The 18,314-nt window shown below is 35.2% G+C and overlaps 1 protein-coding gene across 2 annotated transcripts in view; it reads right to left on the bottom strand.

The window, feature by feature from the left end:
• The window catches only part of ZEB1 (zinc finger E-box binding homeobox 1), a 122,621-nt gene that overhangs the window by 17,459 nt on the left and 86,848 nt on the right, over window positions 1-18,314 (bottom strand). For both annotated transcript variants that reach the window (XM_061350365.1, XM_061350359.1), the window contains exons 2-4: window positions 7,259-7,459; window positions 2,368-2,430; window positions 659-820 (exon numbers count right to left, since the gene is read on the bottom strand). In XM_061350365.1, coding sequence (XP_061206349.1) covers window positions 659-820; window positions 2,368-2,430; window positions 7,259-7,459 — 426 coding nt within the window. The remainder of the gene's footprint in view (window positions 1-658; window positions 821-2,367; window positions 2,431-7,258; window positions 7,460-18,314) is intronic.

The raw sequence follows: 18,314 nt of genomic DNA on the forward strand, positions 1-18,314 counted from the left end.
CCCTCAGCCTTTCACGTTGAACAAAGTATGACTTCTCATCTCACTCAGAGAAGCATTTTAAGCACAAAACTTAGAGAAAAAAAGACTTTTATGTAAAAACAATAACAGGTATTTTTTTCACATAAATATTTCTGTATAAACTATATTTCTTTTTTCTCCACTGTTGTTTTTTTCAGGAAAATACCCAAAAGCCTGTCATAGATTGGCTACTTAATAAAAGAACTCCTACCTAATATGTCCTTTTGGATGTTTTGTTTAGAAGTATAAAAAGGAAAGTGTTACAACTCCCCTTAAGTTATTCTTACATAAAATCACACTATCTTGCTTCACTCCCATTATATTTAATAAATATTTTGTCTGTTCTTTCATATAGTGCTGTTGAATGATTTCCGAAAGCTTGAATTTTTATTTGCAGTTACTTAGGATTATCAATTAGGTACCCATACAACTGAACCCCAGTGCACGTCTTGTTTTACAAAATCAAGTAGTATTGTTTTTTGCATGATGATCCCACCCTTATATAATTATTTAACTAAGATTCTCCCTCACCCCCAAAGTCATATGTATACGCATTGCTGTCTTCTAAAATACAATGGAAAGTTTGGGTCCATTAGTTAGTACAATTTATTTGTCAGAACTGAACTGGTGGCGTATCTACCATTTTCATCCTGCCCACTAGCTTCTGGCGTGCCTTGTCTCTGGTCCTCCTCAGGTGCTTCAGGGTAGATAACAGCTGTATCTTCTTGTTGTAGGAACTCTTCAACGTTAGGGTCATGGTTTTGTTCATTTTCTGCATCAGAATCACATTCATCTTCTTTTACTACAAGTGAAAAACAAGAAACAAGATATGAAGTTAATAGTTTAAAAAGAACATAAATGAGACTCAGTAATTCACATTGCCAAACCACCCTCTACCCAAGGATTTCAAAACTCTTTACAAATAGTTGTACAGTTCCAGCTCTTTTAGATGAAGGACTATGACAAGTTTTAAAACAGAGAACCAGTGGCATAACAACATTTTGACTAAAACACATTTGGCTCTTCAACTCAGTGCATTTTTATCATTTCAGATTTAGCTGTTCAACTTCCTGAAAAGCTCCCTTTAATTTGATTTAGCCCTTGTAGTCTGAAGGCCATCTTACAATCTTGGCTCCTATGTTTGCAAATGTAATTTTTTTGCCTTCAAGACATAATTTTAAACGTATTTAAGACCTGCTCATTAGTGCAAGCCCAGAAGATATTTAAACTCTTATAAACAACTTGGCTGGCTGAAATGCAGCAAACTTGAACTTTGAGTGGCCTGTTTTCTGCTATCAAAAAGGTTTCAGATCTAGTTAACATTCTTCAACATTTCCCAGTTTAAAACTTAACAAAACAATAAATGAAGAATTATATTTCAATGTTGACAAATAATAAATTAAATATTTTACATCATGTTTGTATGATAAATATTTACTACCAAGTATTTGCTTAAATACATTGCTCATTGAGTTTACTTTTACCATGGTGAAACATTCTGTAAGAGCTCTACCTGTGGCACACTAAATCATGATAGATCTCCTCCACTTTTAATAACATGAGGTACATTTTTAATAGGAAGGAGTTTTCCCTGTGTGAAGTCACACACTCGATTTACAATTTGACACAATCTTTTTATGCCATGTGCATAAGAGATTGTAATACAATACGTAATGTAGCTCTCCATACTTGTTTGGAGATGTCTGACTTTGTAGTAACTAAAAAGAATGCGCGAATCTACAGTTTTAAACATTCCAAAGTAATTTACTCATTCATTAAATAAAGGTTACCCTGATAACACTGAACTATTTAGTGTTATGGGCATTAAAAGAAAAAAAAAAGAAAGCATAAAAATATTTTTAAAAGTTGATGGGCTATAAGTTACTTTTTTTGTCAATCAGAGAAATAACAAAGTAACAAAGCATTTGGTTTTGTTTGGTTCTTAAACTGAAGTACACATTTTACTCTACCTTCCGTATAATCATTATAAACAGAGGAGTTGATAATAAGATACAGTATGAGCTTAAGTTTATTTTGGTATATTCCTTATTAGTTTAAAATACTACCTACATGTTTTGCCCTTAGGAGATGTGCTGCTGCAGTCAGCCCTCATGAGAGGGGACAGCTCTGTGTCACTAGTCAGCAACACCTCCAGACCCAGGACATCCAAAAGGAGCCCAGACTATTCTTCCTCAGCTAGAACAGTTTATAATTTAAGACATCTACTGAGGAAGAGCAAAGCAGTTTATAAAGAGAGATGGGAGAACTTCAAAGACTTCAGAAGAATACTCACCTAGCCCAAATTCAATAGCATTTTATGAATAAAGGGCTCGATTAACAAATAAATACCTGTACATCCAACTTCATCTGTCTGAGCTTCAGGCCCCAGGATTTCCTTTGCTTCTTTTCCAGCTGAAATAGTATATTTCACAAAAAGAAGAATGAATATTTATAAAGAACACAAAAACACACACAAAAAAGCCACACACACTTCAACAACTTAAATATCACAGAATCACAGAACATTTTGGGTTCAAAGGGACCTTCAAAGGTCAGCTTATATTTGAGCTATTTCTTCAGCAATTTTTCCCATTTCTGTATTGTTTAGAAGAACTGTATTCAAACACAATGTTCTTTCAAAAATATGGATTGCACATTATTTCATCAGAGTGCAATCAGTTGAACCACAAAGATATTCCGTGATTACAGAAATGAACTCTTAAAAGGGAGCAACATTAAACACTAGCCATAATTTTAAGAGAAGGACAGGGACAGTGTATTTCTCCAGCAAATAGAGTCAGCTACTTAAATAACCCTATCTACAAATGTAGATCTATTATTTCTGGAAACCAAAGTATCATAAACCAAATATATGAAAAAAACTGTTTTCTCCAATTAGCAGTTTTTTGAAATGACTGACAGTTTGCTGGTCAAGTCTGCGAACAACTACCCCGTGTTCTCTTTCTTATAAATCATCTAGAAACCACTTTTAGGCTGCCATTGCTTAAACAAACAAGGATTTTAAACACATGCTCTCCAATTCAGATCAACTGTGCACTACAAAAATGTTTCATGTATCGATTCCAGTATTCAGTACAAGTTTGCAGGTACCAGATGTCCACAGAACTAACGCTGCTGAGCTTACCTGCCTCCAAAACTCTACCAGCTCCTGCTGAGCTGCAGCATTCAAGGATGCAGCATGGAAGTTTTAACTCACTATAGTTGTGGATTGAAATCAATAAACTGCCCAAGTTGTTCCTAATTTATGTTTGTTGGGTCACCTGAACGGGGAAGTTCCTACTGGAAAGGACACTGATGCCATTCTGTCAGTGTTTAGGAAAGCTATGTTGGATTTTGAAATAATTAAAATTTTGGCTCATGATACCACAGATTTGGTTCAGAATTCAATGCAAAATTTAAATCCAAAATTTAATTTCTTAAAAATAATTGTGATACAAACGCACTATTTTTATTTAAAAAGGGTTTGTGATTTTTCTCCATTATGATAGGCTCTGTGGAAGAGGGGGAATATCAGTAAGTTATTACTTATAGAAATTTAAATTATAGTGTTGCTAATAAATTCCATTTGCTTCAGTATAAATAAAAGCTATGCTTCCCAAGGGAATGTCAAGGAATTTATGACATTATAGATTAATCTCAATGAAGTTGAAAACCATCTCAATTCTAATAATCAGAACCTCTGTTTGGTACTGTCTCTTTGCAATATCTAAAAGTGGGGTGTAAGACAGGGAGGAGCCCTTTTCCACAGGGAGTGATCTTCCTTAATGCTGTAGGAATAATTAATAATTTGCGAAATGTTAATTAGAGCTCCATCTTCATAGCTATGTATGGTCCATACTGGAAGACAACTTTGCAATTGTCCCTTCAGAAGGCCAATTACCACGCTGCAAAAACAGCTGCTGGGAAGCAACGGAAAGGGATGTGAACAGATTTTAAACCGCTGTTCCACCAAGCAGAAGTCCCAGCTCTGAATTCCAGAAGAAATTTGAGCTACCCGCTGAATGACAGCTTAAATACAGGTTTCCATGAATAACATCTAGGTCATGATATGTGGTACATCTGGATGTACCACGTAATTCTAAAACACGTTCTTGGACTTCTGTATCTCATCATCACTTATGAGCAGCTGTTTAGAGATACAGTGGGACTTCCCAGGGTTAAATACTAATGATTTTCAGATCACAGGCAGCAGTGTGTACCAGCAGCGAACATGCATGACACAATCACTGCCTTATAGGCTGACTGTAAAGATCTCTGCATGGGTAAGATACTGATGAAATTAAAACCAGTAGCAAATGGAAATTTTGTATGTAGGCAGAAAGTCAGACTTCATTGAAATTTTCACTGCAGTCTTATCTTCAGAGAAGGGAACAAACTCGAAAGCCCATCAAGAGTTTCTAATTTAAACTCTTTAGAACTAATTTTCTGATATGCATGTAGCAAGCGCTATTTACAGCTTACAGTATTGCCTGGTTGTTTGCTTATGTGAGTAAAAACTTGATCAAAAAGATGCCACACTTGTTTAGCCTTCCTCCTAAATGGAATTAATAAAGAATAGTCCATCAACCTTCCTCAGCAACCCACCACACCACACAGAAAGAACATAATCCATCTTACAGCACATAGGCTCAACCTAAAATTTTATGAGTTAAAGGAATTTTTGAGTTCCAGGAAGAACTTAAACATAAAACATAACTTCCTTAATTTTTAAAGGTTATTTCAAGGTCATAACTTCCTTAATTTGTAAAGGTTATTTCAAGGTCTAGGCAATTTTTTGACGTTTTTAATTTTTCAAAGATATCTTATTTCCAGGTCTTGAGATCTCTAGAATTGCTAAATACTTATAATACATAATAAATATCTTTAAATGTATTAACATAATAAGTCCATAAGTTTAACCCTTACTTAAAACAAAACCCCAAACACCTGTAGCAAAGGTTTTACTTCAAACTAAAGGAAAAAAAGTCACATTACAGAATCATCACACACATGAATGCTGGCGTACAGCCAAGAACTTGTGCAGGATACACATGATTCACTTTTTCAAACCCATTTGACCGTTTCTGTTAAACCTCTTGAGATACACACCTTATATTTAAAACACCTGTTCCGAAGGTCTTTCAGAAAGTCAGTTAGAATGACTAGAAATGGAAGGAAACTCATCTGATGAAGAAATGTTACCTGTGTTGTTTCTATTCCTGGGCATTTGTGAACAGAATAAATATGTAAAAAGCTCATTCTGTCAGGTTCAGCTAAACCCAGGAACCTTCAGTGCTACTTTACTGATAAAACACAACTTACTAAAACTGCTGTAGTATGTTTCCTAAAAGTATTCGCTAGCCCTGAAGATGGTATTAGTGTTGCAGAGACACCTACGCCAGTACCTTTCCCTGCATGAGAGAAATCATGTATTCAATACTCCTCTCTTAGAAATCTTCAGATTTCTAATGTGCAACCAAGACTAATAATTTTCAGGTCACACCTTTCCTTCTAGGAAATCTATAATAAAGTAAAGCATATTTTACCACAGCAAGTCAAAGCTCCATAAAATCTAATGTAGCCTTAATTTTTCTCATGTAGTCATCACCAGACTGCCATAAAAGAGGCTTCAGAATACATCATTTTTACAGAAGAAATTTACAGTAGTTTGAGCAAGCCTGTATGGCAACTATTTAATCTTTTGTCTGTCTAAACACTGATGAAAGCCTGTCTTCATCAGCAATGACCAAGGCAGAGAAAACATTGCCTACACAGTGAATTCTACAACCACAGTTAGAAGTTGGTTCAAATGCTTCATTTTAGAAAACTAATTTTAAAAGTTTAGAAAGACTACATTTGAAATAAGGAGTCAAAAAAGGTGCCACCCCATGTCTAGAGCTCTGAAAAAAACCTAGAAGATTTTTTGATGAAAGACACCGTGTCATGACTACCTGTGTGTAGGTACATTTCCAGCAAATTCAGTCCAAAGGGTCTTCACCCAGCACCTCTGTGAGGCAGTGCTGCTCTTCACTCCCTGTTTCAGGTTTCCTACACTTACACTTGAAGGGCTCAAGAAATAGTCTACACACACCCCATTTTTATGTAACTGCAATTCCTGCAGTAGAGCAAAGATATTACAAGAACTAAGAAAATTACCTACCTAATAATTTAGCTCCAAAATACTCATTTCCCTGCACAGCATACCTTGACAATAGCAGCTATGTAAAAACAGGCTGAGCTGATGCTATTCTTTGAACTCTCAGCTGCTCTCTCTCAGCTGGATTGCAGTTAGGGACCATCTGACTGCTTTCTGTTTATTTAGATGTGAGGTCATGCAATTGATCTTAAACCCCCAGTTTTAACAAGGTAGACACTAAAGAATTGTGGCTTGAGATCAGACACAAATAAGGACATGACAGAAAATATTCTCCATCTTTCAGGGAACTAAGGCCAAATTTCATGATAATTTCCACTAATTTATGCATTTATCCCAATTTGGCTCAAATGTAAGCATGCTGTGTGATATGAAACTCGGGATCTGATTCCACAGTAAAAAAGGCTTATTTCCTGATTGCTTCAATATTTCAGATTCTAAAGCTGCTGCATAATATGTGAAACATTTACCTCCTTTCAGTGTTTTTGAAACACAGATTCATTATGAATAAGAGAGCAAATTTTAAACCTAATAATCCAATTTTTTCTTTTTTTTTTTACTGTAATATTTTACAAGGGAAAAGGCAGAGGCAGCTCACAAAAAGAAATTTACATCTGAATATTACTGTTTCATGGTTTTGGCTTATGGCTTACTCTGTAAGTTGAGCAAACCCTGAACCTTACTGGGAGCTATGGCAGAGACCTGCCATAAGAAAAACAAAAAGCAAGTGACTAGTCTCTGATCACCCTTGAGGCTCTACATTTGAAGCTCCTGCTTAACAATGCCAGTGACATTAATGCATCTTTGAATCTGCCTTAAATATAAAAAAACCCATGAAATATATTACAATGTACATGCAAATATGTTAGAAAACTTCTTTTTTGACTGTGACTATCACATGTTATTTCAGTGTCCTGGGTTCAGCTGTAGCAGTCATTTTTCTCCTTCTTAGTAGCTGGTGTAGTGCAGTGCTTTCAAATTTAGCCTGGGAACAATGTTGGCAACAAAGTGACCAAAAAAAGTTCTAGTGAACCTTCACTTTAGAAACCTTTCTTTACATAGCATCATCAGTGAAAACGAACATACCTTCATCTTCCCAGCCACTGTTTGTACTCCCTTCTCTTTCACTGTTTTCTGGTAATACTGTATGGTCTGTTGGCAAGTCATCTTCTGGCACGCTAGCGTCACAGTCTGCTGCATCAGTTACACTTTCTTCTTCCACTATATGCAATTTATCTTCATCGTCTGAATCTGAGTTTGCTTCTACCACATTATTATAATTGGTGACTGTAGACAGACAAAAAGCAAAATACTGATCAATATGTTCCTCATTTACAGCATGGAGGTCCATGTGTTAAACAACATTTTGTTACAGATAGCTGTGCATAAAGAGGATAAGCTGTATATATATATATACCAATCACTATATAGTGCCAGCAAACAACTGGCACTGAAAGCCAAGTGACCCCAGGTTGACCATACTCGAGATGGCAGCTCAATCGCTCTTGTCAGGCTCCGTGAAACAAGACCTTGCCTGCAATTACCCATGCTAGCTATGCTCACCCAGGTCCACCTTCTGTCTGGCTTTTCCTGTAACTGACGGGTATGTGAATCGAGGAGCAATAAATAGGAACAATAAGGAGATTTGATTCAGAAGGGCTAAAGTGCTCCTGATTCAAGCAAAAAGGCTCATGTAGTTACACCCAAAGATCACACTAAAGACTCAAAAGCATGAAATGTGAAAGGAAAAATCTCAGAGGTGACTTAGAAAGGAAATCTTGCATAATATTTTCCCTAGCTACCAGGAAAAAGTAATAACTCTACATTTCAGCCTGAAGAACATATTGTGAGAGTCTCGTGGACAAAGAATTATACAACGATATATGCTTCTGCCATATGGAAGCAGATTATTATTAAAATAGTCTTCATTTGTAAGCACGAAAGATCAGTTATAGCCATTTCAATTTAAACTGTAAGGATTATGTATTAGGAAAAAAAAATCACTTTCACAATCCATTGAAATGTCTTGTTACTCACACTGAAAATAAACTATTGAACATTTACATCTATATGTGTATTACTTTTTCTTTGCCACATTTGAATTTCTTACGGAAATGCTTCAAAATACAGTTTAAGACAGAGAATAAATCTATTGATGAATAAACTAACAAGACTTGTCATGGCTGCAGTACTCCTTCAGTGGTTATCAGAATTAGACCTGGGAGGCACATGATCGTGGTACTTAATGATACCTGCATCTTGTCACTGTTAGCACATGAGAAGCCAGACCGATTCTTCCATGTGAAATCCAGCCTATTAAGGTAGATAAATAGCAACCTAGACTCCTGCTCTTCTGAGGTTAGGTTGGTTTTTTTCTCTTTAAGTAGATATTCTAGTAATTTAAAAATGCATTTGAGCAGGGCAAGTGAGTAACATTATAAACTGACTGGCTACTATCTCATTTCCTTCCAATTCAGGAGAAAAATCTCTCATCTAGAACATGTGTAAGCATGACAAAAGAGCATTCTGAATTTTAAACAATAATTCCATGTTTTCATATTTTATACAGACAGTGCTATTTAAAGAATATAGTAATGCTCCACTCTTCATGGTATTGACCTCTTCTAAGACAACAAATTTAGGCAAATTGCCTGAATTTGGTCCATTTCAATCAATACATTGATATTCACTTTATGTTCTGTAACTAGTTTTGTGAAGTAAAAAAAGTACTGTAAGGAATGCTGTAATGTTGTGTGAAAGAGAAGACAGAGATGCATTCCCTCACCAAAGCAGAAGAGATTTATGAATTTATTTGCCTGAGAAATTGTAAATGTAATTTTAAAAAAGTGCAAGGAAAGCCATAAACCAGGAAACTTACGGAAAAGTGAAAAAAATATTTTGACCTGTTGCTTTAACTAGGTTTTACTGTGATGATTAGATGTGGAGTATTATTAATACAGAACACCAACATATATAACTTTGCCACACAGAAAGGAGATCAGTAAGAGCAGGGATCAAAATTTATAAGCAAAAGTTGAGATTTCAGTACTGATATCAGTATATAAGATACATATCAGCAGATAATGAATATTTGATTTTTTAAAAATAAATTCCTTGCTTCACTTGGGAAATAAAGTGAAATACCTCATATTAGGTTTAGAGTGGTTTCCATGGAAAATGAAAATATAATCAGCAAGTTTGTCCTGAAGAATTACACTTACAGAAAAACCCCATATCTTCTTTTCCTCATTACCTATTTTTTTTATTTTAACTATAATCTATTTACTATGGCTATATTTACCTTGAAACTTGTTCATAAATTCTCACTATGCTCACTCATGTGCCAGCTCTGCAAAACCTAAAATACCACCTTCTCCATAAATCGTAAGGAACAAATGGTCTTTGGGATTTAAGTTCCTTCCACCAAAGAGCACTTGTCAACAAGGCAATACAATAAAATCAGCAAGAAATCTGGCTCTAACATTCTGGTTTTCCTCTTACAAAGAGCGTTGGGGGAAATAAAATGTTATTTGAAAGGGCTCAGCACACTTGAGATGGCCACACAATCCACACACCAGACGCAGCAGAAAGTCAAGTACTTAAACCAACAGAAACATCCATCTATCTATGTGCAACTCTAAATGATTACATGATGCTTTCCCTCTACAAGATCCTTGCCTCATCTCATACAGTGATGGCAAATACGCATGGAACACTCAGTTTTATGGAGTGAACTGAGTATTTGTAGCAGCCTGACTCATTTTTTCAGATTGCAAAGTGATTGCTCATTCTCTTTATCCCCACCAGCGAGCAGTGTTCCCGAAGTCTCACAGGATGTTAGGCAAACTGGGATTCCTTATTATACATTATACTTTCTATCTTATATTTTATGTACTCGTTATATAGTATATATTTATTATATATTATATTACACAATATGGTATAACGACATCTAATACAATCATATGATTATATAAATTTTCCCTACATGGCATTCAGCAGGAATTCTTCAAAACACATAATTAACTGGACTGTGGTAAGTTGATGGTTTATCTCCATTTAACAGAACAGAAACTGGCTACTTAAAAACTAGAGGATTCTTTTGGCAATCCTGGCATTGCCATGTCAGTGTAAGATGTTGTGTGCCTTTCTTTTCAGATGACTTTGAATTTATACAGCATTTCACATATTTCAAGCAAGCTTTTGTTCATTCCAGTGCCGCTGTGCTCAGAGCCCAGGTACCCTGGACTGCGTGCCACAGCAACTACATACACAGAGATCACCTCCAAAATAAGTGACCTTCTAAAATCACATAAAAACTCCTTAAAAGAGAGAGAATAAAATCCAGTCTTTCAATGGAGCTTTCAAATGCCTTAGAGAGCGTGCTTTTGATTCCTGCAGCTCTCTACTAAAATTACTACACTTTCTAGCAATTAAGGCAAGGGTTCTGGAGGCAACAGCTTCCTTTAATAAACACCCCTAATTCATTCTCTGGGCATCATTCCTCCTGTGAAAAATTATGTGATCACATAATTAAAGATCTTATCGTTATGCACACATGCAAGGGACAAATTAAAACAGTTTGAACAATCTTCATTCTGACATTTTCCAACATTTTTTAAAACACTCGACTTTCAAAGTCAAGTGTTTGATTTCAAAGAATGTATTATTCTTTAATAGAAATGATGGCTAAGAAACAATCAAGCCCTGTAATTTACTGTATTTTTAACTAATTAAAATTAAAATTAAAATCCCATTACATGGTACCATACTGATGCCTGCATGGCTGCAAAGCTTAGCTTTAGCAATGCAGATCTGCTCCTGGTGCTCTACAAGACTAAGAGGTGGCAATAGCAGGCTGCTGTTTTCATTTGCTTCAGACATGCTTTAGTTACATGTTTCACAGCTCTTTGTAGACATTAAAGAAACCCTGAAACTAAGGCACCTGGGATTCAACTCCAGAGGTAAACTTCCTCCCCTTCTCCCTTCTCCAGTTCAATCGTAGAGCCAAATTCAGAGCTTCCCTATCCACACATCACTTAGGGTGTTTTCTCCTCTGTCTTTGATGGTTCCTCAGAATAGCCACAACTAAAAGAAGAGGACAGCAAAGTTCATGAGCCTCAGTGGATGCCTGGCACTACAGTAACTGCTTAAGTTGCAAGCAATAAATTTAATTAAACCTTTTTTGGCTAGAATTGAAATACATTTAGTAGAAAAGCCATATGGAGAGGCTTAAAGCCTCTAAAAGAAATTCAACTGAATATACATAATGATGACTTCAAAGGAATTCTAATTTGGCCAAATATTCCAGAAAATAAAAAACGCATGTAAAACATTGCTTACAAGAGCAGTTACAGCTTTCTGCTGAAGTAACTACAAATATTTTAAACTTCAGTAATAGTTATTTTTAGTTAATGTAATTTAAAAGTAGTGACTACCAAAACAAAATAATTCAGCCTGGATCACATAAAAACTGGCACAAATAGCACTCAATATCTCCATGAGGAGACACTGCTCTGTGGAAAGCAATGCTGGCAAGGAAGGTTACATCGCCCTTGGCCACCACCACTCCAGGGATGGCCATCAGCAGCAGGGAAGAAGCAGACTACTGAAGGGAATCTTATCTTCATTGTAAAAGCTAAATCTAACTCGGATAATGAACCATAGCTGTAATACATGTTCACCAGACAAGCATATGTGATGTATAACAGATATACAGGCCTATTCTGTCCATTGCATTGCATGTAACCTTAGCATAAAATCATATATTAAACAGTTTTATTATTAATTTTAGCTTTACTTTTACAGATAAATAGAAAATGACCCATTTTCAACATATATATTACAAATGACACCGAAGACTAAACATTTATTCAATAAAAGTAATTTTCTATCATTACTATATATCTTTTGAAATACAAGATGAAATATATTAAAAAGCAATACATGAAAAACACATATTATGAACCATAACTACTTCTTTCCCTGTTGATCACTTTCTTGCTACAATAGCCTGACTTCTAAACAATAAATGAGCATCTGTAGCTGCAGCTTTCATTGCACTAAAAGTAAATGACTGCAAAATATATTGCATAAAATGAGCTTTGCTTTCTTGATTTTTACTCTCCTAAATGCAGAGAAGGTGTATCATGTTGCACAATTCTAATTAAAAAGAAATATGTTCAAATGGAATTAGTGATTAAATGGATAAACCAGAGAAATATATTATTTTGCTAGTTGAATACAGCTAGGAAAGAACAATACATACGTCTAGTCAAATTCAAACATGGTATTAAAAGGAAAAGAATATTTTATTCTTTGATTTAAAACCAGTGAATCCAGGAAATTTAAGGTGAACACTAATGCTGCTTTGATGAAAGACTATAGGACTCACTGTTTCCATAGCATATATTATAATGGGAGATTCCCCAGAAAGGTGAGTGATCTTGGTGGCAATAGAAGGAAAACCCAAAAAACTGGCAGCAGAACCCACTCACTGCTTCCCCCCCCAGATCTGCTCTCAGAATCATTAGATGACATGAAGGACAACATTTCCAACACGAAGAATGACCCAATCAAGTTCACATCACTCAAATTCTGATAGGAATTTACTCGTCTAAACAAGATTAAAAAAAATGTGGTGGAATATATATCAAAATAATTTGAGATCAGGTGGCAACAGCACAGAACTGCACTAAAAAGAGGACAGGCTCCAACAGAACTAATCTGTGATCTCTAACATGTATTACCAGGATCTGGAAGCATACAGAGGTAAGAATGCTTTGAACCTGGTCTGTTACAATCTTTTGAATTCCTGCCAGTAGTCACTGTCTTTTACTTACAGTCTGGTCCAATACCCATCTCTTTCATATATTTCCATACTTAATCCAAAATCCTACCTATTTCCACTGAAAAAAAACCAAACCAATTTTTAGGAATTCTGAGTTAATAGAAGCACCCTTGAATTTTTTTAAGATGTTGGACACATGTCACCAACACATTAGAGTTGTGTGGGCTCAGTATCTCAACGCTGAAAAGAGTGGAGATCTATAACAGGTGTGAGGGAGTCTGATCTTTCAGAAATCCTACTTCTAGAAGCTCTTCCAAGTTCTAATGGAAGAACTTGAAAGCTTATTCATTAATACTGTTAGAAAAGAAACCTTTGATTATACAAACTGGAACAACTCCTGTGCTCTGTTAAGTGCTCTCTTGGTTCATGGATTTCTGCTCTGACGGCCTACAATCATCTCCTGGAAACCATTCACTCTCTGTCAGATCAACTGAAAATATGCATCTACGTATTATTTTGCTCTGGTCTTAAAGATATTTTAAGCAAAATATATTGCAAAGGCAGAAACGTGATAATTTATTGTTCAGTATTTTATAGTTAGATTTTAGGTCATACTATTAATTTTATTACTACTCATGCATGAAATGCCTTACTTATGCTTCTCCACTGACAAGCTGCTTTACTAAAGTCAGACCTTTATGTTCTTTTCATACTTTTTCTCCCAATTTAATATACACACTTATACACACACAATCATGTTACCCTTTGAAGTGCAAACACAGGGAAGAGCTAAAGGAAAGGGAAAGCCACCAGCACTACAGAGTGGAGTGGAGGTAGTAGAAAACATTGATTCAGGTAGCTTGTTGAACTCAGTGAAAAATACACTACAATGAGATCTCATTATGTGGAAAGTGTGAGGAAACTGTATTAGTCTTTTAATTAAATCATTCCAGAAAAAACCCCAAACCCAAACAACTGAAACAATTTCTGCCAGAGATTAGTTTCTGAAATAATCCATTTTAAATTTAATCTAAAAACATATTTGTAATTTTTAGAGGAATAGTTCTGTTTTTAAGAACAGTGTATGTGCTATAACTGTGGAAAAAAGAACTATATTCTATATATAAAATATTAACTTACTGTTTATTTAGACATATACACATAAGTGTGCTCACACAGGAAAAGGGGAACTGGATTCAGTCCTTCCTCTGCCTGAAGGGATCAAACTTGCATCTCGGACATGTGTTTATATAAATACATGAATAGTTGCAAAAATGTAAGTCTAAATATTTACATGCACCAAGCACATTTCTGATAATTTTGTTTAACTAATAAAAATCTCTTTCACAATGTTTTCATACCTCTTAGCTGAATACTGATGTCTACTCAAATGCAGCCTGACACATACTGATGGAATATTCCGACACAATAAAACCCATGAAAAATCAAGAATCCTGATACGCACTAAGGTATAGAAATCAACTCAATACACACGTACTGGATTATTTGGTCTTCTGGTCCAGTAAAAGAAACTTGGAGTTTAAAATAAATGCTTTGCAAATGGACAGCATTCTAAAATGTGCTAATTTTAAATGTGCTCACAATGTCCCAAATGTGAGACTGAATATCTGACTTGGCTTACACAACACACATTAAAATCAATGGTGCAAACACAAATTTTAATTTTAAATCATGGTTTTAAAATGAATCCATATTTGACACTAAAACCAGCCCTCAAAGTTGATTATTTTTTTTATCGATACAGCAAAGTCTGGAACAAAGCCTGATGATCTAAGTCAGGACCAGTTTCCTACAATGAGGGTAATGGCTACAGCTTTAGAACTAGACTATGAAATGACATAAATGATATTTGGAGCAAATATCACAGACACAGTAATTTAATTGTATTTAGGTAACTCCCAAAATTGTAGATGTCAATTTAGGACACCGGTTTCACATGCATGGCAGGGGGGTTGGAACTAGATGATCTTAAGGTCCTTTCCAGCCCTAACTATTCTATAATTCCACGATTCCATGATTAGAAAGCATCACTACCACTAATGCAGTCAGTCCTCTCAACAACGGATCTTAGTACAGGTCACCTACTGGGAGCTCTTAAGGTAGCTCACGTGCCTTTCAGTTTTAACTGTCCATACCCTGAGTAATAAAATCACAGCAGCTGTACGCGAGGAGCTACATAAGCCTTTCCTAAAAGCACTACACCCAAATACATGTAACTTTGAGTGGCTTTCCAGATGCTGTAACAGTGCCTTAATGCCACACGTTAAAAATTTGCACAACTTATAAGGGCGGGAAACAAGTTTAAAATCAACTCTCGTGCTTATATGAGAATTTGGCTGCATGTAAAATTGACATGAGTGTGTAGATGAGAAGTAGAGAGTACACAGATTACTATTTCAAGTATGTAGTCTTGGTCCCATAATAAGTTTAAAATACAGGAAAACATATGCTTATGTATTTATAGATAAATATACATACTTACATACGTATCTTCAGGTTTGATAGCCTACAATTATATTTGGAAATGCAAACCTGTATCATCATACAAAAAAATTTGATTTCGAAATATTTCTCTTATTAGGGATACTTCAGAAAAGTAACTTAAGAGAAGCAATTTTCACCATGCTGCTTTGAGAATTCTCATTACTCTGCAGCTCTTCTGTGCTAAAAATGAAGCTTTAAAGCTTTGCAAAATGAAAGCTTTCAGTCTTTCAGCAAGACAGAGGGACTTGCAATGGTAATTTCTCTACTGGATTTGCAAATTATGGTCCTTTTTCTAATGAAAAAGCTAACTATCATTGAAATATTCTCTCCCTCTAGGCTCTGGATTGATGTAAATTCTACATGCAAATACAGAAATTGTCAGTGGCAGCATAATTTGAAAAATGGTATTATTATAAGGTGCTTATAGGTTTGGAACTACTAAAAATAGTACCATAAGAAAAAATATAACATTTAGGAATAAGACACCCAAAGGTATATGAGAAAATTAACTGTACTCTTTACTTGTTATCACCATTTACAAACCAAGGTTGCAGAGCTTTCTATGCATGAGAACTTAACTCTTCGTAATTCCATGCCCAATGCTGCTGTCAGGAAGTCTTACAGAAGTGTGAAGTAAGTTTAATAGTTTAAAGAAGTATTCACAAAAACTTACAGTAAAAAGAAAGAACCATATCCCTTCCTTCAGCATTTTTTTTTCTTAATCTACTGGAGAAAAAAAAAGAAGTTAATAATTTCATTGATGCTCTTAACATCTGTCAGGGGAGAAGTCATACCTTGATTCATGATCTCTCAGCTCCCCATTTTACATGTGTCCCTAAGGTAGCCTCATAAAATGCAGAAAGGTGTTCATTCATTATAGATGACAAAACCTCTTCTATTCAACATGGAAGTTTTTACAAGTATTTATATTTGTGAATGCATGTGGTCAAAATAAGTATCAATCAGAAGGTGGGGACATAATGCTAATTTTATGTGCTACATAATGCACAGGCAGGAACTTGTGACTGAATCTCCTGCTCTCTGCCCATTTCTGTCTTTCTAAAGAACACATATAATTTTTCCATATAACTATAATGATATAAATATCAAATAAAGTCCCGATTTTTATGATAAAAAAAAATTTCCAATTTTTCAAAGAATATCCTGTGGGGACTAATTCTGGTTAGAATGTAATGATCTAGTCATTTTCTGCTCCAAATTAAATAGGCAAAAAGTAGAAACCTTTCCCTTATGTCCTATTTCATCCCAGGTAATTTTGCATTTCTGCCACCAGGACTGGTTTTATAGTTTATCATTTTACTCAGAAGACTGGAAAAACCAATCTCCGCATCTGACTAGTGTCCCTGACAGTCAAGTACAGTCTGACAGCTGCGATGGTTTACTGCCTCTGAGACAACTGAGTGTGGTGATAATTAAAATTAAGCATAAGATATCTAAATATCTGAGAAGCCTTCATCTTTTAGTACCTCCAATTACTGAATAACTGGAAACAGTAAAATAAACTAAGAAAAGACTGAGAGGCAGAAGCATTTCCACGGGTTACATAGTCTATTTCACTCTTAAAAAATTATTTATCCACTGGTGACTGTACCACTCTCCTGTATGTTTAAAACACTATATGATGGGCACATTCTTTCTACACAGTTCCTACTGCAGATGCTTGGCACTTTTTTCATTATAAAAATTCTCACATATAAAAAAAGTTAGCTAATAGAAGTATTTAAAATTCAAGATTATTAATTACTTTCTTGGAGATATATTTTTAAAAATAGATTAATTATTACAAAAAGAAATTAAAAATTAACCCTTGCACACAGATAAATGTCACCAAGTTAAAGATGAGCCACAGAATATTGTCTCATAATTAACTGGTACTAGGTACCAATGGATACTGGTAGTAGGTACCAGTGGGTACAAATAATTGGGGAGAATGTGGACCATAAGAGGAATTTGCAGCAAGATGGACATACTCACTGTAAGATATATACAGGCATAAACCACATACACCATAGTAGCATGCTCCAAAATTACAAATTCCCTTATACAGACCAACTTGCTAAAAAAGCGCAATATCCTTTTTCTATTCAGAACTGTAGCAGAAATTCATCACAACTGTAATGGTTGCTTTAGATTTATCCTCATTAAAGAATTAATCTGAACTACAGTTTGATAATGACCTTAATCCATACTCAAAAACTTGACAGCCATGTTTTGGCATTGTACCTAAAAACTCAGGTTAGCACAAACTACCAACTGTACCCAAAATCAGTCCATGATGCTAAAACAACCACAGTGTGACATAACTACACTCCTGTGGCACTCTTACATGTTATCCACTCTTACAGAGCATTATCCACTTGTACCTGAATAGGCCTGAATCTTGTGCCATTCATTCAGGTACCATTAGGCCAGGTTACTTCCTGAGGAAGACCCAGCTGACATGTTTATAGAAATGTGTATTATATATTTCATAATACTGGTGATTTTACAACATTAAAAGCTAGGTTTATAAATAGTGATTATTTATTTAATAGACAATAAAACCACTGTAATACGGGAGTACTGGTTTGGCTTATAAAGTTCTGAGATCCTCTTAGAAACAAGGCAGAGGAATGACACTCCACGTGCCACATTCTGAATACAAGAGTAGCCTATTACAGTAATTCTTTCTTGCCCCTGAAGTATTATGACTGTCATAAGACTGCCATTAGAAAAGTCTTCACCATTAAGAAAGTTATATTCATGGCAGAGATATCACCATAATGAATCACATGCCTTATGAAGCCCTGACATTTTTCTTTCCACATTCCTAAATTAACAGAACAA

The sequence above is a fragment of the Neopsephotus bourkii genome, unplaced genomic scaffold (assembly GCF_033783945.1).
Source record: "Neopsephotus bourkii isolate Nb327-2 ecotype Australia unplaced genomic scaffold, CSIRO-AGI_Nbou_v1 NB_53, whole genome shotgun sequence".
NCBI classification, from domain to species: domain Eukaryota; kingdom Metazoa; phylum Chordata; class Aves; order Psittaciformes; family Psittacidae; genus Neopsephotus; species Neopsephotus bourkii.